Genomic DNA, 22428 nt, shown 5'->3' with positions numbered 1-22428 from the left:
GTCATACATTGCAAAAACATACCCTCTCAAATAAGTATTTCAGGTTATGTTTAACAATTGCACATGTATTAATTGACACAATCATGTTGTGTGCAATGCAACTTTAATGAAGTCCGCATCAAGTGAGGCTTGAACTGGTAACCTTCAGGTGTGAGGCACACGTTTAAGGGAGAAGCCATTGGACCAAAAGACAAGAACCTGTGAAAAAGGTGATCACACAGATGATACAGTTTCACGCAAATAGCTGAAAAATCCTGGGTTTAAGGTTTTTCAAACTGCTCAAAATTGCGGACAATCTAAGGGTGGAGCTTACTGGTCAACGTGATACATGTGTTCCTCATGAGTCAAGGCACATGTGTAAGCAGGTTTAATGGCTGTCGGCCAAACGAGGCATGACTTTTGCCTGTTTAAAGTTTGCACTTTCAAAAAATCGCTTATAGCGCCCCCCTTTGACCAATTGGAGTAAGATTGGTTTCAGTAATATTTGGAATGACCCTCAACATTAACGCAAAGTTTCAAAGAAATGTGAGTCTGCATGTATGTGTTAGGGGCAGATGAATAATTGTCATAAAACTGCAATATTCATTGGCTCATTAAAGCTTCATTTTTTCACTTATGGAAAATCCTTGCTGCTTGTTTGTCGGCATAGGTCCAAAGTTCATGTGTAAAACGTTTCGTGCAGATTACTCAAAAATCCCAGGAGGAGGATAGGTTTTAACTGTTTTTCATATAATTCAAAATGGTGGGAGATCTAAAGGTCAGAGGTCAAAAGTCAGAGGGTGCAAGTTGTTCAGCATGAAGAGACGCATATGTGTATCCAAGTTTCATGGCTGTAGGTCAAACAGGGCATGAGTTGTACCTGTTCAAAGTTGGCATTTTCAATTGAGTGCTATAGCGCCACCTTTTGACGAAAGATTGTGAGAATTATTTCTTGATAGTTTTTCATGACCATCTACCATATGGCCGAGTTTCGTAAAAAGCGACAGCACGGTTCAGCCAGAACTGCGAAAAGTGGCAGAAGAAACAGAATACAGGCAATATTAAAACAGGTCCAGAGCTGAGCTCTGGCCCCGTAAAAATAGCCGTTCTACAAGCTCTCAACGTGTTGCACCGAGCATGCAGATCGGCTATTTTTTGTTATATCTTCATATAATTGGTCCTCATTAATGCTCATTATAATATGGCACCATTTTTATCTACTCGGATCTGTGTCTCAGAGGAGGGCTGTGGACAGTTCAGAAACCTGTCTACCAGTAGACTGCCCTAGCGTGGCTCATATCTGGCATAGAGGGTTTCTGAAGTGTCCACAGCCCGGTATACTCGGTATGTGACACATGCCGAGTAGGAAAACCAGTACCATTTTATCATGAGCATTAGTGTGGACCTGTTATAATGAAGATCGCCCGGTAGGCAAGCTGCCGGTCATCAAATTATTGGCTTCGGAATGAGACAAAATACATTAAAAAAATGAATTCAAGTCTCCATGGGGTGACTAATCGATAGGAAAAAAGTTATTTTGGGGGCAAACTATCCCTTTAAGTGTATGTGTGTGTATGTGTGTGTGTGTGTGTGTGTGTGTGTGTGTGTGTGTGTGTGTGTGTGTGTGTGTGTGTGTGTGTGTGTGTGTGTGTGTGTGTGTGTGTGTGCGTGCGTGCGTGCGTGCGTGCGTGCGTGCGTGCGTGCGTGCGTGCGTGCGTGCGTGCGTGCGTGCGTGCGTGCGTGCGTGCGTGTGTGGTGTGTGTGTTTTTTCGTTTCCAGAAAAAAAGTAAGGGTTGTGTACATACAAGGTTTTCCCCCCGACAGAGACGGAATGTAATTCTGTGATGATTTGCATAGCAGCAGTGCTGCAGGGCTAGAGGAAATCACAGCTCCTCTCTTCAGAAGGAGTTCAGCACAGTGTGCAGGATTGTTCTGTTTTTTCCCCTTTTTTTTGTACAGGCAGGTAATTTTCTCTCTGATTAATCTGTGCACAGTAAGTGGTAAAGTACAATTACTCAAGTACCGTGGACAGTGGACTCAAGTACAAATTTGAGGTGCAGTAATTGTACTTAAAAATGTAAAAGCTTTGTACTTTTTTACTTCACCGCTATTGTTTTGACGGCTTTAGTTACCAGTTACTTGTTCGGATTATTATCACCAAACATGCATGAACCACTAATAAAAAATAGCCAATCTACAAAGTGAGCTTGTATAGATCGGCTATTTTTGAAAGATTTGTCTTTTTAACATAATGAGTAGGCTACTTTTACTTTTGGTACTCAATATGTTGATGCCAATACTTAAACATGTTGAATATAGGACTTCTACTTGTATCAGAGTATTTTGTTTTAATCATGTGGTATTGCTACTTTTACCTACAGTAAGTAAAACAAATCGTCTTCTTGATCTGCCACTGCTCTCCTCAAAAGGAGATGAATTTGGTGAGCGCAGCACAGCGTGGAGGATTGTGCTGTGTTTTTGTGCAGGCAGGTCATTTGCTGTCTTACTAATCCGTCCAGATATGGAGAAACCAAGCACTTTCATACACAAAGATCAGGCCTTTAATATAGCTCAGGGGGGTTTTGTCAAAGATGTGGAGGAAATTAACACCTAGGTGGGATAGCACGAGCATCACTCTGCAGGGTTAGCATGAAATACTGTGTGTGTGTGTGTGTGTGTGTGTGTGTGTGTGTGTGTGTGTGTGTGTGTGTGTGTGTGTGTGTGTGTGTGTGTGTGTGTGTGTGTGCGTGCGTGCGTGCGTGCGTGCGTGCGTGCGTGCGTGTGTGTGCCTGTGTGTGTCTGTGTGTGTGTGTGTGTGTGTGTGTGTGTGTGCGTGCGCATGCGTGTGTGTGTGTGCGTGCGCATGCGTGTGTGTGTGTGTGCGTGTGTTGGTCTTTTTATGTAAAAAAACAGCATTAGGATTTAGGAAGATGCTATATTCACAGATTACTTTTCTCAACAATGCAGAAACTAAACCAAAAACAATGTTTGTGCTACAGCACGTTTAAGAACTAATATATAACAAGTCTGAATTGATAATTAAAATGCATCTGCCATGCTGTTTTCACAACATGTTCTTGCCTGGTGAATAGAAAGGACATGTTATGATATAGTTTGTGTCACAACACAGTGGTTCTCAACCTGTGGGTCGGGACCCCCATGTGGGTCCCCACACAATTTTGGCGGGGTCCCCAGATGACAGTGAAGTGACAATTTAAGGACTTTTAAGACCTTTTTAATACCTTAAAAACTTTGGCAATTTAAAAAATAGTCGATCTACAAACACCACATATGTGCTTGTAGATCAGCTACCAAGTCAAACTAAATTGAATGCCTAACTCCTACAGTCCAAGTTCTTATGAGGGTGGGGGGTCCCCAGTTCAAATATGATTATTTTGAGGCGTCACAATCTGAAAAGGTTGGGAACCACTGAGCTAGAGTAAAGTAGGTTCAGTGGTGTAAAGTAACTAAGTACATTTACTCAAGTACTGTACTTAAGTACAATTTGGAGGTACTTTTACTTTACTGGAGTATTTACAATTGTCTATACTTTTACTTCTACTCCACTACATCTCAGAGGCAAATATTGTACTTTTACTCCACTACGAGGCGCGTCCTAGCGAGACATGAAAGAATGGGTTTCATTTGGTGCCGACCTGCGCGAGCATACTGGTTCTTATCAGTGTGACGTCGTCTGTTAAGGGGTCTATGGCTTTAAGCTCCACTTTGTGTCTTCTCTGCTGAGTTAAACATTAATGAGGCTTTTTTTCATTCTTGCCAATTAATTCAAACGGAGCAATTAAGGCTATGAATTGTAATGACTAGCCAGAGGATGAGAGAGAGAGATAAAGCAGTTAGCAGTAACTGGGTGTAGCCCACTGCTTCTCAAAATAGGGTCTGGGGCCCAACCAGGGGTCCAAATGGATCCTTGCGGATCTGTAACTCTGAGAGTGTACAAATGGAACCATATGGACCCGTAAGGGTCCATTTGGTTACATTTGTACACGCTCAGAGTCAAATTAACACCGAGGGTTTAACAGATTAGGGTCCAAAATTGTATCAAATGGGGGTCCGTGGTCTAATGTATATGAAACTGGGGTCCTTGAAATTAAAATGGTTGAGAATCACTCAACTAAACTATGCTGGAACGCCAGTCGACACTGTAAAAATCCCCAGTGTTAATTGAACTCTGAGAGTGGACCCTTATGGATCGGTTTGGACCCCCGGTGGTCCCGAGACCCAACATTGAGAAACAGTGGTGTAGCCTACCAATGCTAGGAGAGGAACAACTCAGGCAGAAACATTGTATCTCAGTCTTTGTATTCTATTTATTCAAATAGTTGGGGCGAACGCTCTCCCCACAACATGATTTACGATTCTGTGCCTATCGGTACATAACTCGGACGGGGCTGAGTAGGCTCAAGCGAACATCGCAACATTCGGCACGGCAACTTGCGCACTTTAGCGTGCTCGGTGGTGCCTTACATGGCTCAAGCTCGCCCCTCCGTCGCGGTCCAAAACTATACTTTATCGGCGAAAAAAAGTAATCCGCGGTTGTTCAAAAAGTAGTACCATGGGCGAGAGTAGAACCCTGGAGGTGTGGGTTGGGAGTCCAATGATTAAAGTGAGGCAAGCCATTGAGGTCGGTGCTGAGATAGGGTTTTTGGTCTGTATTAGAATGGGCCCACCGTTCCCAACTCTTCTAATGTAGAGCGAAAGAAGTCACGGCCTACTGCGAGCAGGTGGGATAAAGATGCACGCGGGGTAGAGTGGCCAAAAGGGAACTGCAAGGTTCCCAGTTCGATCCCAGAGTTAGTGTGGAAGTGTCTTTGGGCAAGACACTGAACCCTACATTGCCTCCAATGAGTCGGTCGGTGCTAGCTTGCCACCATTGGTGTGTGAATGTGGGAAAGAGAGGACGCTGGCGTCGCCTGTTCGCCGCTTCACCTCCCAATGCCCCCGCCCCCCTGTAATGAATTAACCTTTTTAAAGCACTTTGAGCACTTGGAAAAGCGCTATAAAAATGCAATTCATTTGGTGTAAAGGTATAGCCAAAACAGCCACTATCTGCATGGTTAGCTCTTTACTTAATTTTTTTGTGTAATGATCAACACAGTCTGCAATGACATGCCCAATGACCGGGTTGAAAGTGGTCATGTGTGTGTGTGGGTTTTATAAATATTTAACCAATGAAAATTATTAACAAGAACGTGTGACTCAATAATAACTACATTAAATCCATTAGAACACAGATAAAAAACAAAATCCCACATCCTGAAAAAGCTTTCCACCTGACCTGACGCTGTGATCGCGCTGTGATCTACAAGCTGAATAATTCATGCATAAATCTTCTTCTGGGGGTCCATGGCACAAAACATTTTCAGAAGGGGGTCCGCGGCCAAATATATATACATTTGGGGGTCCTTGGCATGAAAAAGTTTGAGAACCACTACTAGATGTCAGTATGTCACCATAGGGTGGAAGAAGTACTCAAAAAATATCAATACCACAATGTAGAAATACTCTATTACTGTACAAGTAAAAGTCCAAAATGTACTTGAGGAAAAATGCAAAAGTAAAAAAAATTGTGTCCAAATCACATGTTCCAAAATAGCTGAGCTACAAGCTCACAGCGCATTGCAGTGAGCTTGTAGATCGGCTATTATCGATTAGACAAAGTATAAAATAGTGCTACATTGGTTAATGTATGTTTTGTAATAATAATCTATATCTACAAAGTAACTTTTTGTTAATTGTCAGGTCATTGTATAGTAAAAAGTACAATATTTGCCTCTGAGATGTAGTGGAGTATTGAAACATGGAAATACTCAAGTAGATAAATGTACTTCAACATTGAGCTAATAAGTCCAGTACTCGAGTACATGTATTAGTTACTTTCTACCACCAATAGTATAATGGTGTAGGACTGTGAAGTCAGACAGTCACTCAAATGGGGATAAGATTCTGATAAATCAATCAATCAGTCAATTAAATCAATAAAAACACTGTTAACCCTCCAAATACAGTCATGTTTTATTGACAAAATATGTGCATTCTTTATGACATTAAAGGTAGGGTAAGTGATTTGCGTTGGTTAAAATAATTGTTAAATAGCTCTATATTCTGATAGTACTCATTGCTATAGAGTGTTTGTTCAGTATTAGGAGTCTCCTTGTCTCTCCACCTCTTTATTAAACAGAAAATGCATTTTCGTTTCAGTTTCAGTTTCATTTCCAATTTTATCCAACCAGGGGCCTGTTCCTCAAAAGGTGAATTAGAGCTAAAGCCTGGCTTTTCCACCTATCCTGGCTTAATTTAGCCAGGATTAGAGCTGAGTCGGTTCCTCAAAAGGTGAATTATCTTGAAGATTAGTTTAGCCAGTTCACCCTGGCTAAGTTTAGCCTTATCCGATTCCTCAAAAGAGAATTGAAGCAAGCCTAGCTTAGTTACCATGGCAATTTAGCTGTGAAGTTAGCCTGGTCAGGAGCAGGCTAACAGCCAAGCTTACTTAATCCAGTGCCTTGTTCTTCAAGTTTTTCCACAGTTAATTCAAAACATGTGTTTGTATATGGACTCATTTTAATGACCCTGCATTCAAATAAAATGAAATAAATACAATAAGATATAATCAAATTAATTACTGAAATAGTGTGTGACCATGAATCATAATCATAATTGTTTCACAATGACTCATGTGATATGTAATTGTCACTCTGTTATATACACTATAGTTCATCTTGTTGTTAGATGTTTGATAATATATTACATTTTTTTTTAAATATTATAAAAAATGTCTGACACATACATACACACACATATACCCGTAACTAATAATGTATATATATATATATATATATATATATATATATATATATATATATATATATATATATATATATATATATATATATATATATATATATAATTATTAGTTACGGGTTTAAAGGAGCCTCTTTGTAAGTCAATGAGGAGCATATTTTAAATTATCAATTTCTAGTCAATTGGAGAAATTATTTTTTATTTCTTGTCCACCTTTGGAGTTACATCATGATGGCAAGGTAACTACACAACCCAAACCTCTACCAAAGTGGTCTTGCAAATTTGGGGTTATTTATTGCGTGCCTCGTCCCGTCCCGTCCCCCCCGCTCATCCCGTCACGGCCCCCTGTCGCGGTAAACCCCCCCCCCCCGTCTCGTCCCCCCCCCCCGTCCCGTCCTGTTGTGGCCCCCGTCGCAGTACACCCCCCCCCCCCCCGTCCCGTTCCGTTCCCCCCGTTCGTCCCGTTGCCCGTCCGTCTCAAACACACACACACACACACACACACACACACACACACACACACACACACACACACACACACACACACACACACACACACACACACACACACACACACACACACACTTGCAATACTTTGCCATGCTTTCTCCCTGGATCTATTTATTGCGGTCGCGTTTCCTTTCTTGCTTAAATACATTTTACTTCCTTGTATGATTTCATGAGCTGCTGCAGTGCTGCTATTCAGCCACAGAGAAGAACGCTGCTCTGGTTTTGGACTCCGTGATTGGTCAAGTTCAAGGAATCTGCGCTCGAGTTCATGGTCTTTTATAGAAATATGTCGCTGGCGAATCGCCGCCCATTCAGCCTGGCTTCATTATCCTGGCTGGACACAGCCTGGCTTGACATAGCCTAGCTCGACAAAGTTGCTCCTTTTCAGCCTGGCTTGGCGTCTGAGGAACGGAATAAACGAGGCTTTTCGGACCCGACTTTGTCAAGACTGGATTTGGCTTAAGGCCAGGCTTTTTTAATTCACCTTTTGAGGAACAGGCCCCAGGACAGAGAACTCAATCAGGATACAGATTAAACAAGTGAAATTGGAAGTGATGACACTAAGAAATGAGCATGCAAAATTAGAACTGGAACACTATACAAATTAAGCTTAAAAATGGGTACTTTCTCCTGATTGGCTGAGATTTTGACACCTACCGAAAAATGTATTTTCTGTTTATTAAAGAGCTGGAGAGACAGGGAGACATCTGTTACTGAAAAAACACTCTATAGCAATGATTACTATCAGAATATAGTATTTTAACCTTTTAACAAAATACTTTTTGTTTTAACCAAAAAATATCACTTACCCTACCTTTAATATTCCTTGATCATTGTAAATTACTCAAGAGTGCATTGCATCCACACTCCTGAATTATCAATAATCATTTCAATACTTTTATCACAATTTAAATAGTGTGTTGGTTTATTTTTTTTTAAGGGTACAAGGAAAAAAAATAGGTTGGTGAATTAGTTTTTAAGTGGGTGGAAAAAGAAAAAGAAACAAACTTTTAGGTAGCAGGAAAAAAGAATGTTGGGGAAATATTTTTGGACAAATATATTCTTTTTTTTGTCATATTAGATTATTAGATGTCATATTACATGTTCTTAATATTATCGTTCCCACGAGTTCCTATCTAATGACAACGAGATAAATAAAGGAGGAGAAGAAGATGTATAATTTCACAATCTGCATTTAAATAGGAGTTTCTATGATCTAAAAGTAACCTAGTTTAAATATATATATTTTGTTATTACCTGTAATCACATTTGTATGCAGCTGTAATGTGCATAATGTATTATAACTTCTATCTTATGCCATATTTTATGCCACATGCCAACAGTAATCCTGCAACATTCAGCCATAACCCTGATGACGTGGAATCAATGTATAATTACAGTGCATGCAATATATATATAAAGAACGTTCCTTTATGCGGAAACAAAACAAGGTTTCAGTATAATGAGTTCACATTAACACCTCATCAAAATGGTTGCTCTGTTGCTATAGCAGCCTGGTTACTGTAGGATATGGTTAGAACATAACATTGAATGTGGGGTCTGGGGACCCGCAGGGGTCCTTGAGGGGGTCCCCAGCTAAAGGTGTTAATATACGTTTTCACCCCTTTATCCATATTTGTATACGTTGGCTATTCAAAAATAGCAGATCTACAAGCTCACAGCGCGTCACTTCGTGCCGTGCTGCAAGCTTGTAGATCTGCTATTTTTTAACATTTTTCGAAAGATCTTTAAAGTGATTGAAGAATGTTGTAGAATTTTGCATTTTCTAACACACATCTTCTCTTCTGGGGGTCTCTGACACAAAACAATTTCAGATGGTGGTCCGCAGCCAAATGCATATCAATTTAGGCATGGCATGAAAAATGAAAAAGAGCTAAATGATTGATAGTTAGGAACCAAATAGACACTCACAAATCTGTAACTTAAAGTGTACAAATGGAACCAAATGGACCCTGGCTTACAGGTCTGTAACTCTCAGAATTATGGGGGTCCATTAAGTTTGAAAACTGGTTCACTGCCGTAAAGCAATCTCAGTATTTCCTTGTAATAATAGAAGCAATATAAGTATATTACTAAGTAAACATCACTTCCCTTTATTCTAAGACTGTGTAATGACTCTGTAATAACAGAGAAAGGAACTATCAGTAAACATACTTTACAATACTTCTGTTCTCCCGTGCACTAAGGCGGAAGAAATAGCACAATATAACAACATACAGACCGCTCATAACTACTCTATTCACCCTCTACACTTGGTGTTAAAGCTGCTTCAACTTCACATCCATTTTTACCAATACAATCACATTTACATGTGTTTTCGAGGTATTGTCTTTGCATTGCCTGTGAACACTGAAATAAAACATCTTATATCCGAATAGCCTACATTCAATTCCAATTCCCCTGGGGCTCAATGACGTAGGTTGTCTTCACTCATTGTTTGAAAATGCATCGAATTTAGGACGTCAAAAGTGAAACAATTCACGGGGTTTCAAGGGGAATAGTCCTGCTTTCTCACTCTTCTGACCCTTGTTCGAGATAAAGCTGAATTTGTACTCCATAGTATGAAGATGTGGCTTGCCAAAAACATCTGTTCTGTTCTGGCAAGCGAAACCTTTGTGTGATGGAGTATAAATGAAGTTTTAACTGAACTCTCTGGATGTTAATGTGATCCTACAGGAGGTCAGTCTCTTTCAGAGCAGGGTACTGAGTGTCAGGATTCAGTGTAGAGGGGTCCAGGGTAGAGGGGTCCAGGTTGCTACGTTCTTTCTCCTCAGTGCACCTCAGAAGTCATACCGACGACAACACCTCGCCCGGCCTTTCTCGCTCTCTCTCCCGCTCCTTCCTCTCTGCCCGCTCCACGTCCATGACGGTGAAGAGTGGCTCTTTGACCAGGTCGGCGCTGACCACGCCCTCCTGGACCACCCGGTAGCCGGCGGGGAAGGGCTTCTTGCCGAAGGCCTCGGCGAAGGCCTTCTTGAGCTCGGGGTCCGGACAGAACAGGTACTCGTACAGAGCAGCGGCCAGGACTCCCCCCAGCACCGGACCCACCCAGTAAACCTAAAATGCACAAACACACACGCACACACACACGTGTGACAATTTTCTCTTTAAAATATAGTAAAGTAAATTCATCACATCTTGATGTTGACCTGGATATCATCACTTTCACCCTGGCTTTCATCATTTGGCCATGTCATTATAGGCCAAAACATTTATTAAAAAATAAATTAAAAAGGCATAAATCACATTTTTAGGTATTTGTACTTTACTTGAGTATTTCCAATTTCCAATACTTTTACTTTTACTCCACTACTTTGTAGATTTTGAGTATTATTACAAAACATACATTAACCACTACAACCTTATATATTTCGGCCATTTGATAATAGCCGATCTACAACCTCACAATGCGTCGCGATGCGACACTTTGTGAGCTTGTAGATGTTATTTTCAAAAGATTTATACATTTTGAAAACTTGAAATAGGACATTCTGCATAATGAGTACTTTTACTTTTGGTACTTTAAGTACATTTTGATGCCAATACTTTTGTACTTTTGCTCAAATAAATTTTGAATTCCGGACTTACTTGTAACAGACTATCTCTACATTGCAGTATTGATACTTTTACTTAAGTAAAACATTTGAGTACTTTTTCCACCTCTGTATGCCACAATAACAATAACTAGATGACACACAATAGCTGGTTTGGTGTGAGATATTGCTAGTACACACATACATACATATAATTTATGTTCTCAGAAGGAGTGCTGTATGAGGACGCTGTCACATAGTTATGGTAAATTATTGCTAAATGTTTATAATTAGAATGGAAGCAGACATGCGATCCATGTCTAGACAGAGGTCACATCCTGTAGCCTACTGTCGACCCCCCAGAAGTCTGGCCGATCAGTTACTCCAGTCTCCATACGTCTGTCTGCATACATTTACACATGACCCAATGCAGGAGTTGATTTGTAAAAAAAACAAAACATGAGAATAAAATAAAACGGGAGCACTTCAGCCATTTTCAACCTTATCGTCATACAGTGGTGGAGAAAGTACTCAAATGTTTTACTTAAGTAAAAGTATCAATATTGCAATGTAAAAATACTCTGTTAGGGCACGGTCACACCAAACTATGGTTGCCCGCTGTTAAACTCAGGTTGTGTGCGGCCGACAGTTTTTTGCAGCCAGTATTGTATGGCATGTACCAGTAGGCGTATAGAGCGCATAAACGCAAGGTGACACGCGGAAAGATGCGCAAGACCATGAATCCACGCGTTTGCATTGACAAAGCATTGGCAGATCCCGCCCCATAGGTAAAATAAAAGTGTGGTGTGACCGTGCCCTTACAAGTAAACGTTTGGAATTCAAAATGTACTTGAGTAAAAGTACAAAAGTATTGGCATCAAAATATACTTAAAGTACCAAAAGTAAAAGTACTAAAATGTTTGAAAATAGCAGATCTACAAGCTCTCTACAGATCTACAGATCTGTGAGCTTGTAGATCGGCTATTTTCAAATAGCCTAGGTATAAAATAGGGCTGAAGTGGTTAATGTATGTTTTATAATATAATAATGTATATCTGTAACGTAACTAGTAACTAAAGTTTTCAAATAATTGTAGTGGAGTAAAAGTACAATATTTGCCTCTGAGATGTAGTGGAGTAGAAGTAAAAGTACTGAAAATTGGAAATACTCCAGTAAAGTAAAAAATCCTCAAAATTCCTCAAGCTCACACGTTGTGAGCTTGTAGCTCGGTCATGCAACCAAGCGGAAAATCAGCCATTATGACGCCATCAAGGCACCGCCAGAATACATTGTAGTCGACTAAATCAACTGTAGATTTAGTCGACTAAAACTAGACAAAAACTAAAACATTTCAGATGACTAAAATGTGACTAAAACTAAATAGACTTTTATTCAAAAGACTATGACTAAAACTATATAAAAATGTGCTGTCAAAATCAACACTGGGTCAGAGTTCTTACCCAGTGGTTGTCCCAGCTCCAGGTGACCATGGCAGGGCCCAGGGAACGGGCCGGGTTCATACTGGCTCCAGTGTAGGGGATCTGAGGAGAAACACACCACAGGCTGCAATTATCATTACTGTTACTGTTAATGATGATCAGACGTGGAAAGCTTGCTTATTTGCCCCTCCAAATGGTCCAGAATGCTGCAACACACCTGGTCTTAAACCAGCCAGAATAAAAAGGAGCTGACCAAGTATAGAGCCCAGGGGGACTCCGGTCAACTATATAACGATCACTCCCCGCCCAGCTTCCCCTCTCCAAGCATCCGGCCAATAGGCCCTGTGCATAACTGTCGTTATGCACAGTTCCGGTCCTGTTCCGGTTAATTTTCCCATAACTTCGTTTGATTGGCTCTGCAGCTCATTTGTAACACATGTGGGGGTGTCATATGTATTTCTCGTTCAAACGTGCTGCCAAGCCATCAAACTAACCTATATGGGAATATTAACTGGAAATGTCCGGAAGAACCGCGGTGGATTCAAACCCCTACACTCCGTGGTGACGGGCAGGAACTTAACCCCCGCCCCACCCGAGCACCCAGGACTGCATTCCTCTGAGTTAAAACACTTCCATTCCATTTTCCCATTAGACAGACGACACAACCCCCCCCCCCCCCTTTGCTTTCACTCTGCCCCCATTGTTTTTTCCGACTCTGTACATGTAGTGTTATTTTTTTCTGTATTTTTTAGATGATATTGAACTGTTTGGTGCTACTATGTGTTTATGAATTGAATACCAAGGACCTCAATGGAAACAAGACCGCAAGGACTTTTTTGGACGGACCTTTTAGACAAAATGTTATTAACGGTGCTTGTGCTGTTTTTTTTACATTTCTGCCTAATAAAATATTCAATCAATCAATCAATCCACGGCTTCACCTGATGTGTTGCTCCAACCCACTCCACACCCTGCCACACACACAGCACTGGCATGTACAGTGTAGACAGATGCACAGTTACGTATGTGGTGGTGAAAGCCCCGGACACACGAGCCCCAACATGTTCTTACCTCCCTGGCACCCTCCATAGGGGGTCAACTCAAATAAGCAACAAGGAGGGCTAGATCAGGGGTTCAAAAATGTCCCACGCCAAGGACCCCCAAATAGCCATAGACTCCTGCTTGCGGCACCCTTGTTGCGAAATGACTATTCTTGCGATCTTTTAGAATGTTCAACATCAGGGAGTGGTTCAATGGGCGCAATAATCTTATGAATTGAAATTGAAATCACACACACACACACATGCGCACGCACGCACGCACGCACGCACGCACGCACGCACGCACGCACGCACGCACGCACGCACGCACACACACACACACACACACACACACACACACACACACACACACACACACACACACACACACACACACACACACACACACACACACACACACACACACACACACACACACGCGCGCGCGCGCACATGCACGCATGCAGTGGTGGAAAGTAACTAAGTACATTTACTCAAGTACTGTACTTAAGTTACTGAACAAGCACTCTTTGGAAATGAATCATTTCTAATGATTTCTGTCACAATATAAGGTTTAACTTTGACAAAATCCTATTTTCTTTTTAATTGTATTTATTTATTTTACAAAAAGGGTTACCAATGAATGATCTATCACACAACTCATTTTGACAAAAATAATATTCAATGAAAACAAAATATCTGAGGGAGTTTGTGGGGAAACTACACTATGGTGCAAATATGATTCATTGTTCTTTAGAATGATGATGGATGCCAGTGGACACTGGGGCTAAATGCACATGCTCTTAAAAGAGACTACTGTCCTCTACTCAGTGGTGTAAAGTAACAAAGTACATTTACTCAAGTACTGTACTTAAGTACAATGTTGAGGAATTTATTTAATTACTTTACAGGAGTATTTACAATTTTCAGTACTTTTATTTCTACTCCACTACACCTCAGAGGCAAATATTGTACTTTTACTCCACTACAATTATTTGAATTTTTTTGTTACAAGTTACTTTGTAGATTTTGATTATTATTACAAAACATACATTAACCACTTCAGCCCTATATACATTTCGGCCATTTGAAAATAGCAGATCTACAAGCTCACAATGTGACACGTTGTGAGCTTGTAGATCTGCCAACATTTTTAAATTGTAAAAAAGTTATAAATTGTAATTCTCAACTGTTTTTTAATTGAAGGATGCCCAGTTTGGTATACATCTGACCACATCGTTTTTTTCCCCCCTCTGGCACCGTAATCTACACTGTAAAAGTCCTCAGTGTAATGTAAGTCTTTAACAGACACTGAGAACTAAAGATACACAGTTATTCCATTGACATGTTCACAGATATATGGAGGCCTCGTGGGCCACAACCTACAGATACACAGAAATACAAGAACATGATATGCATGATGCTGCTGACATAGTAAATAACTAAATGTTACTACAGGAGGAGGGAGAGAGAGAGAGAGAGAGAGAGTGAGAGAGAGAGAGAGAGAGAGAGAGAGAGAGAGAGAGAGAGAGAGAGAGAGAGAGAGAGAGAGAGCATTATTATTATATGTATATGTAATATGTAATATTACATATGTAATATGTATTATTATTTTGTATCATAATGTATGTAATGCTTTGGCAATATAAGAATGCTTGTCATGCCAATAAAGCATATTTGAATTGAATTGAATTGAATTGAGCTAAACCACAGACACATGGGCACCAGCTTATTAAAAGCGACTTTGGGCTTGTTTGTCTGTAAAGTTGCTTGTAAATATTGGTAGCTGCGGGTTGCGCTTTTTTGGGGCTTGTTTCTTGACAAGAGGGGTAGGCACAACTTTTCGGACCATTTTAATGTACATTACTGATATGTACTGTACTATACTTGATTGTCTAAAAGGACCGAAATAAACAAACCTAACTAACTTAAGTTTAGTTGCTTTTTTGGGCGTGCTTCCCCTTTTTCAGATTTTTCTTTAAACCAGTGGTTCTCAAACATTTTCACGTCAAGGACCCCCAAATTAATTTGTATTTATCCACAGACCCCCATCTGAAATTATAAGTTGTGCTAGGGAGGGACCCCCGTAACTGATATGTGTTGTTAAAATGTTTCAAACATATTCCACGTTTTGCACTTATTTTGTCCTCAAGACTATTTTGGCAAATAGCAGATCTACAAGCTCACAACGTGTCACATTGCTTCTGCGGCCTAGTCGCTTCTTTTGGGCTTGTTTTCATAGACCTTGTTGCTTATTTCTCTCGCATAATCTGGCAACACTGATGGACAAACTCAGTATGCCTCCTGACATGTCCTGACTGAGTGGGACTTGCCTCTTTTGTGATTTACTGCTGGCCAGTGGAACCATCAGTGGTGGAAAAAGTACTCAAATGTTTTACTTAAGTAAAAGTATCAATACTGAAACGTAGAAATACTCTACAAATAAAAGTCCGCAATTAAACATTTACTTGAGTGAAAGTGCAAAAGTATTGGTATCAAAATGTACTTAAAGTACCAAAAGTAGAAAGTACTCATTATGCAGAATGTCAGAAGTTTTGAAATGTTTATATTTTTTATTTAATCCTTTGAAAATAGCAGATCTACAAGCTCACAATACGCTTGTAGATCGGCTATTTTCAAATGGCCAAAATGTATATAGGGCTAAAGTGGTTAATGTATGTCTAATAATCAAATAATTATAGTGGAGTAAGAGTATAACATTTGCCTCTGAGATGTAGTGGAGTAGAAGTAAAAGTACAGAAACTTGGAAATACTCCAGTGAAGTAAAAACAATACTTCAAAATTGTACTTAAGTACAGTACTTGACTAAATGTACTTGGTTACTTTACCATCATATACCCTGAAGTGTGCAATTTAGGTTTTTGGGTGTGACTATTCTCATGGCAGATCCATGAACAACCTCATGTCTCTAAAACTGTTACTTATCAAGGTTTCAAATTCAAAAATAGCAAAAGTAGCAGATCGACAAGGGTCTGCTACTTTTGATGCTTGTATGTGACGCTGTATGATGAAGTGGGGCCTACATAAACCAAAAAAACACAAAAAGTTAAAGTATGGAGATAAGAGGTTTCTACCCAACAGTAACAATATAAATATGTATATCGTTGCTGTCGGGCAGAAACCAGCTAACTCAATTTTTCCGCTTTTGCATTTTTTCCCCCATAAATCAGTGCTATTGAACACCCTTTACGTCTGTATGTTGGTAAAAAAAAGAAATTATGGAACCAATGAAAAGTATTAAAAAGCGCTTCTGACAAAACCAGCTAACTCCATTGGATCCTCAAACTTTCTGCTAAACCAGCTAAGTCCACCAAAAGGGGGGTGGAGTTAGCTGGTTTTGCTGACTCCAGGCTCCACCCCATTTTGACCTCCAACCTCATTGTGAGCTTGGAGGTCCATTCAGCTGTTCTTATCAATTATGAACAAAACCTCCTAACTCAGATATATATTTATAGCTAGCACCTTTAAGAATGCTGAGAGAACAACCTCCAGACTGGTGTGAATAAGTACTCACTGCAAACATGTGTCCGATGGACACGGACAGGCCGATAGCCAGCGCCGCGGAGCCCTTCAGGTCGCTGCGTTTGGAGTCACAGGTGGCAAACACAGTGAAGACCAGTTCAAATGTGATGAAGAGCTCAACCACCAGAGCATGACCCGCTGAAATGCTGCTGTTCACCTGAAAGAATACAGAAAAATACACTGAAATACTACTGTTCACCTGAAAGAATACACAAAAATACACTGAAATGCTGCTGTTCACCTGAAAGAACACACACACACACACACACACACACACACACACACACACACACACACACACACACACACACACACACACACACACACACACACACACACACACACACACACACACACACACACACACACACACACACACACACACATACACACAGAAATCATTCTTAAGTCAAAGGCCACTTGGCCTTTGTTGAGGTCACAACACCAAAGGCCAAGTAGCCTTACCCCTAAAACGATGAACTTCCAGGCCCTGTTCCTAACCAGCGGTGGAAAGTTACTAAGTAGATTTAGATTTAGCCGGTCTACAAGCTCACAATGCGTCGCGATGCGACGCATTGTGAGCTTATAGATCTGCTATTTTCAAAAGAGGTTTATACATTTGAAAACTTGAAATGGGACATTCTGCATAATGAGTACTTTTACTTTTGGTACTTTAAGTACATGTTGATGAAAAAAAACATGAGTACTTTTTCCACCACTGTGTCCCCCCCACCCCGGAACCAGTTCAAGGACCCCCCCTGGTCGTCCTCTCTTACTGTGGTCACTCCCATGCCGCCTCTGACGGAGCTGGGCGTGACTCCGTAGAGGATGGCCGCCCCTGCCACGGCACCCAGGCACTGTGCCAGCAGGTAGAACAGACCCTTGGCCAGGCTCAGCTTCCTGGTCACCACCATGGCCGCCGTGACGGCCGGGTTGACGTGGGCGCCGCTGATGTGGCCGAAGCACTGCACCATGGTGGTGATGCTGAGGCCGAAGCACAGCGAGATCAGCACCAGGTCCGCGGCCGGGGGGCGCTGGTCTGCACCTGCTGGTGGTGGAAAGTCATTTAAGTACGTTTACTCAAAGTACTGTGCTTTAAGTACAATCTTTTTACTTTACTGGAGTATTTCCAATTTTCAATTATTTTACTTCTACTCCACTACATCTCAGAGGCAAATATTGCAGGTCCAGGCACCTAGAGCCTAGGTGCCTGGACCGCAATGCCAGCAGTCCAGGCCCTAAGCCCTATTTTACATTATTCATACAATAGCCAATCTACAACCTTACAATGTGTCACATCGCAACACATTGTGAGCTTGTAGATCAACAATTTTTTTAAATATTTGACATATTTTGACACTTTTATCTCGATTCAGTTTGATGCCAATACTTTAGAAATTTTACTCAAGGCTAATTTTGAATATGGGCCTTTTATATAACAGTCTTTTTTATATTGCGGCATTGCTACTTTAACTTAAAGAAACACATTTTAAACCTTATCTTCATTTAAGTGGTCCTCTCTAATGCTCCTTATAAGAAGGTCTCATTTCTGTCTACCCGGTCTGTGTCTCAGAGGAGGACTGCGGACAGTTCAGAAACCTGCCTACCAGAACAGTGGCTTCTATTTCAACATGCTAACTTTCCAGGAGGAGAAAGGCTGTAGTTTCTATTAGCTCTTATAATTAACTTTAGTGGGGAGGGACCAATGGTCAATTGGTCAAGTCCCGCCCGTGGTCCCGCCCCTCTTCTCGCCCATCGGTTGCTGTTGCTGGGTTGGACAAAACAACAAACAAATCCTCTCTCTATATCCACTAGCCTACTATTGGAAAAATGTAATGTTTTTAAGTTGCCCCGTATTATTATATGTATTCTATCCTTATTTTAAACTCTGCCTCAGTAAAAAGGATTATCTCGGGTGTAGTACTAGGTATGAGTGTTTTTTTCCCCTCCAAAAACTGGATATTTTTCCTTCTTTTTTGCAAACTCAGGATAAACAACCAGAAGGTGGCAGAACCAGGGCGAAACAAGGCAGAAAGAGCCTGCTGGCTGGTCGGTTAGGGACCAATCAGAATGCTGACATAGGGTCAAAATGGTTTAAAATGGGTGAAGCGTTCCTTTTTTGCTTTTTTCTTCCAGCGGTGTTCACCTGTGGCGGCGCCCCAGTTGATGGTGGAGCCCAGGCTGAGCAGGACAAACAGCAGCATGGCCAGGAACTCTGCGGCCACGCAGCGCCAGAACTCCTGCGTCCACACGCCCTTGAAGGCAGCCATGAGCGCCTGCAGCCGCCACACACGTACTGTTCTGGGCCAGCAGGGGGAGACAGGGCACGCACGCTGGGACCAGCAAGTCCTTGTAGGAGGAGACAGGGGACAACAACAAAAACACCTTTAAACAACTTGGACTAGACTTGGACTTTTTGCTCGTCCTCATGGTCCTACCTGTGGATTAGTGACAGTTACCTTTTGTGTACTATGCGGTCGAACCTGACATGCGTTGATCAGTGGTGAAAAGTAACTACATTTACTCAAGTACTGTACTTAAGTACACTTTTGAGGTATTTTTGGGCGGTGCAACCGCCCCTATATGTGAGGTTTGGACATCGACATTCGCTGCACTGTGATTGGCCACCATTGTACCCCCCCACCCATTGTACCCCCCCAACCCTGCGCTGTGATTGGCCACCATTGTACCCCCTAACCCTGCACCGTGATTGGCCACCGCTGACTCTATTCAGGACTGTGATTGGCTAGTGAAACACATGACACATGTGCATAGCCCTATAAATAGGACTATGCACTTAAAAAAAACACATAGCCTATGTGTTTTTTTTTAAGTTAGGGGTGTACAATGGGGTGTACAATGGTCCACAATATTACTTTTCTTTAAGTGAACTTCCATCACTGTGATGACCACTGTGACCACACCGCCCACTTCACACTGGGTGTGATTTTTGGGCGGTGAAACCGCCCCTATAAGTGAGGTTTGGATATTTGTACAACAAATCCTGCGCTGTGATTGGCCAAAATCACAGTCTATTCAGGACTGTGATTGGCCAGTGTCACATGACACATGTGCATAGCCCTATATAAGAAACCAAACTTTGTTTTTTTAAAGTTATGGTTTCTTCCATCATAAAGAGTGTTTCAATAAATGTATTTATTTTTTGTACATGATTGGTTGACTCCATTCAGTATTGTGATTAGCTAGCAAGACACCGCCCACTTCACACAGGGTGTGATTTTTACTTTACTGGAGTATTTCCATTTTTTCTGTACTTCTACTTCTACTCCAGTGAACTCTGTTTTACTTTGTATTTGTGGGTTCATTCAATGAAGACAAGTTATTGAAAGAGTAGAGGTTCTTTACTAGTTGGATTTTAGATAGTGGTTACAGGAGAGGCACAGCAACAATGCTTACTGGCGGGCTTTCTGACATGAATGAATAACATTCCTGTGCATGCTCTGTGTGTGCTACTAGTCAACGGATGTACTAATCAACACAGCCAATAGTAATCAAGCTGGCAAATAGGATTTGCTCATATCATTACAAACTCCACTACATCTCAGAGACAAATATTGTAGGCTACTTTTACTCCACAACAATTATTTGAAAACTTTAGTTACTAGTTACTTTGTAGATTTTGATTATTATTACAAAACATGCATTAACCTCTTAATTCTAGAACCACACATGGACAAATTACATCATCAACTTGCGACGGGCATTGCCCCATTGAGTGAGAGATGAACTATTTCTAAACTAAATACAATATTTAAGGTGTTTTTAATTTTAGTTATAGAGGACAATTATAATGTATTAAGGCATATTTGGCTTATCAGCCAGGGATCCATTTAAGGCCCTTAGGGGGCCAAGCGGGTCCTTGGCATATATTTTCAAACGGGGGTTTTAGCCTCAGTCAACAGGGGGAAGGATTTTGCCATGAGGGAGAAAAAAAAGAAAAACACCACAATAAACCTCTTCATAATGATATGGATTGATACCATTTAGCTTAATGGTTGGTTCAAGGAATTACTGGTCAAAGAATCATTTGTACCAGAGATCTACTGTAGCCTACAAGATCACAATGTGTCGCAATGCGACGCATTGTGAGCTTGTAGATCAGCTATTTTCAAAAGATTTTTATGCATTTTATACATTTGAAAACTCGTGAATTGGGACATTCTGCATAATGATTACTTTTACTTTTGGTACTTCTTGATACCAATACCTTCCCACTTTTACTACAGAGTATTTCTAAATTAGAGTATTGACAGTTTTACTTAAGTAAAAAATAATAATACTTTTTACACCACTGTAGGCCTAGTAGGCTATACTCAATTACATGTCACTGTGTGTAGACATGCTACTATAACAAACAGGGTGTCAGTGACTCTTCAGCTATTTCATATATGAACACTATTTTACACAGTAAAATCATCAGTGTTGATTCATCCATCTGTAACTCAGAGAGTGTACACATTGTAACAATGTGTAAACTCTCTGAGTTAAATTAATATCACAGACTCACACAGTATAGGCTGCAAGATGTTACAGTGTGACTGACACGAATCGTTTCTCTCTAGCCTTAGATCAAGAATCTTAGATGTATTTTATCAATTTGACCTGGAATGTCACCAGTAAAGCCCGTATTTCTCAGCACATGTACAAATGCAAAATATAAGAAGCTTACCCGCTTGTCCCAAATGTTAACTAGGTGTCCGGAGTATTTGTGCAAAGTATTAGTCCATATTTTTTAAATAAAGAAATGTTTTAATCCTGTCTGTGGCCGAATGCCATTATTTTTTTTTACCGCTCGTTTACTTCATGTTTACATTGAGTGTAATTCTGGCTTTCACCAGATGCGCTCTGTCACCACCACCCATTGGGAACTCGGCAAACAGACGGGATTAAAACACTTATTTTTTTAAACAATAAGGACTAATACATTACAAAAATACTCTGGATACCTAGTTAACATTTGGGGCAAGCGGGTAAGCACCTTATATTTTGAATTTGTACATGTTCAGAGAAATACGGGCTTTACTGGTGACATTCCAGGGCAAACTGGGGGGTTTTCGCTAAGATTCTCGTAGATACGAAAGTAAAAGTCAGACTCCATAAAATACATCTATGATTGTCTTGATCTAAGGCTAGTTTCTCTGATGAGAGCAACAGGCATTAGAGAGAAGGCCTACTAGTCCAGTTCTATATGTCCAAAAATGAAGGTTCATTCATATTTATTGGGGATTAGGAAAACTATACATTTTTGGAAACTTCAGAGCATAACAAATCAGAAAATCCATGATTCCATTTGCACTGAAGCCAATATGGTGGCAATCTTGGATTTTTAAAAATGGCAACCTTTGAATATACGTTTTTCAATATCTCGACTTCTAGATTACGTAGGATATTTATTCTAGTGGCTAAATCTATTTTTCAGGAAATCCAATGGTGCCAATTAAAATGCATGCAGGTATCTAATTAGAAATCAGTACAGCTGATCAATAGCACATATTTACGTAACGATCTAGAATTGTAATATAT

The 22428-nt window shown here is 40.7% G+C and overlaps 1 protein-coding gene across 1 annotated transcript; it reads right to left on the bottom strand.

The window, feature by feature from the left end:
* Positions 1-10116: 10116 nt before the first annotated feature.
* On the bottom strand, positions 10117-19154 carry LOC308086580 (aquaporin-4-like; the record flags this gene model as incomplete). Its single annotated transcript, XM_080430188.1, has 5 exons — positions 10117-10386; positions 12323-12403; positions 16877-17041; positions 17661-17923; positions 19031-19154. 5 exons carry the CDS (start codon positions 19152-19154, stop codon positions 10117-10119), a joined length of 903 nt encoding a protein of 300 aa, XP_080286314.1.
* Positions 19155-22428: the final 3274 nt, after the last annotated feature.

Source organism: Gymnoscopelus braueri (genome assembly GCF_963280865.1).
Source record: "Gymnoscopelus braueri genome assembly, chromosome: 6".
In the NCBI taxonomy this organism is placed as follows: domain Eukaryota; kingdom Metazoa; phylum Chordata; class Actinopteri; order Myctophiformes; family Myctophidae; genus Gymnoscopelus; species Gymnoscopelus braueri.
This window is presented reverse-complemented; position numbering and strand designations above follow the sequence as displayed.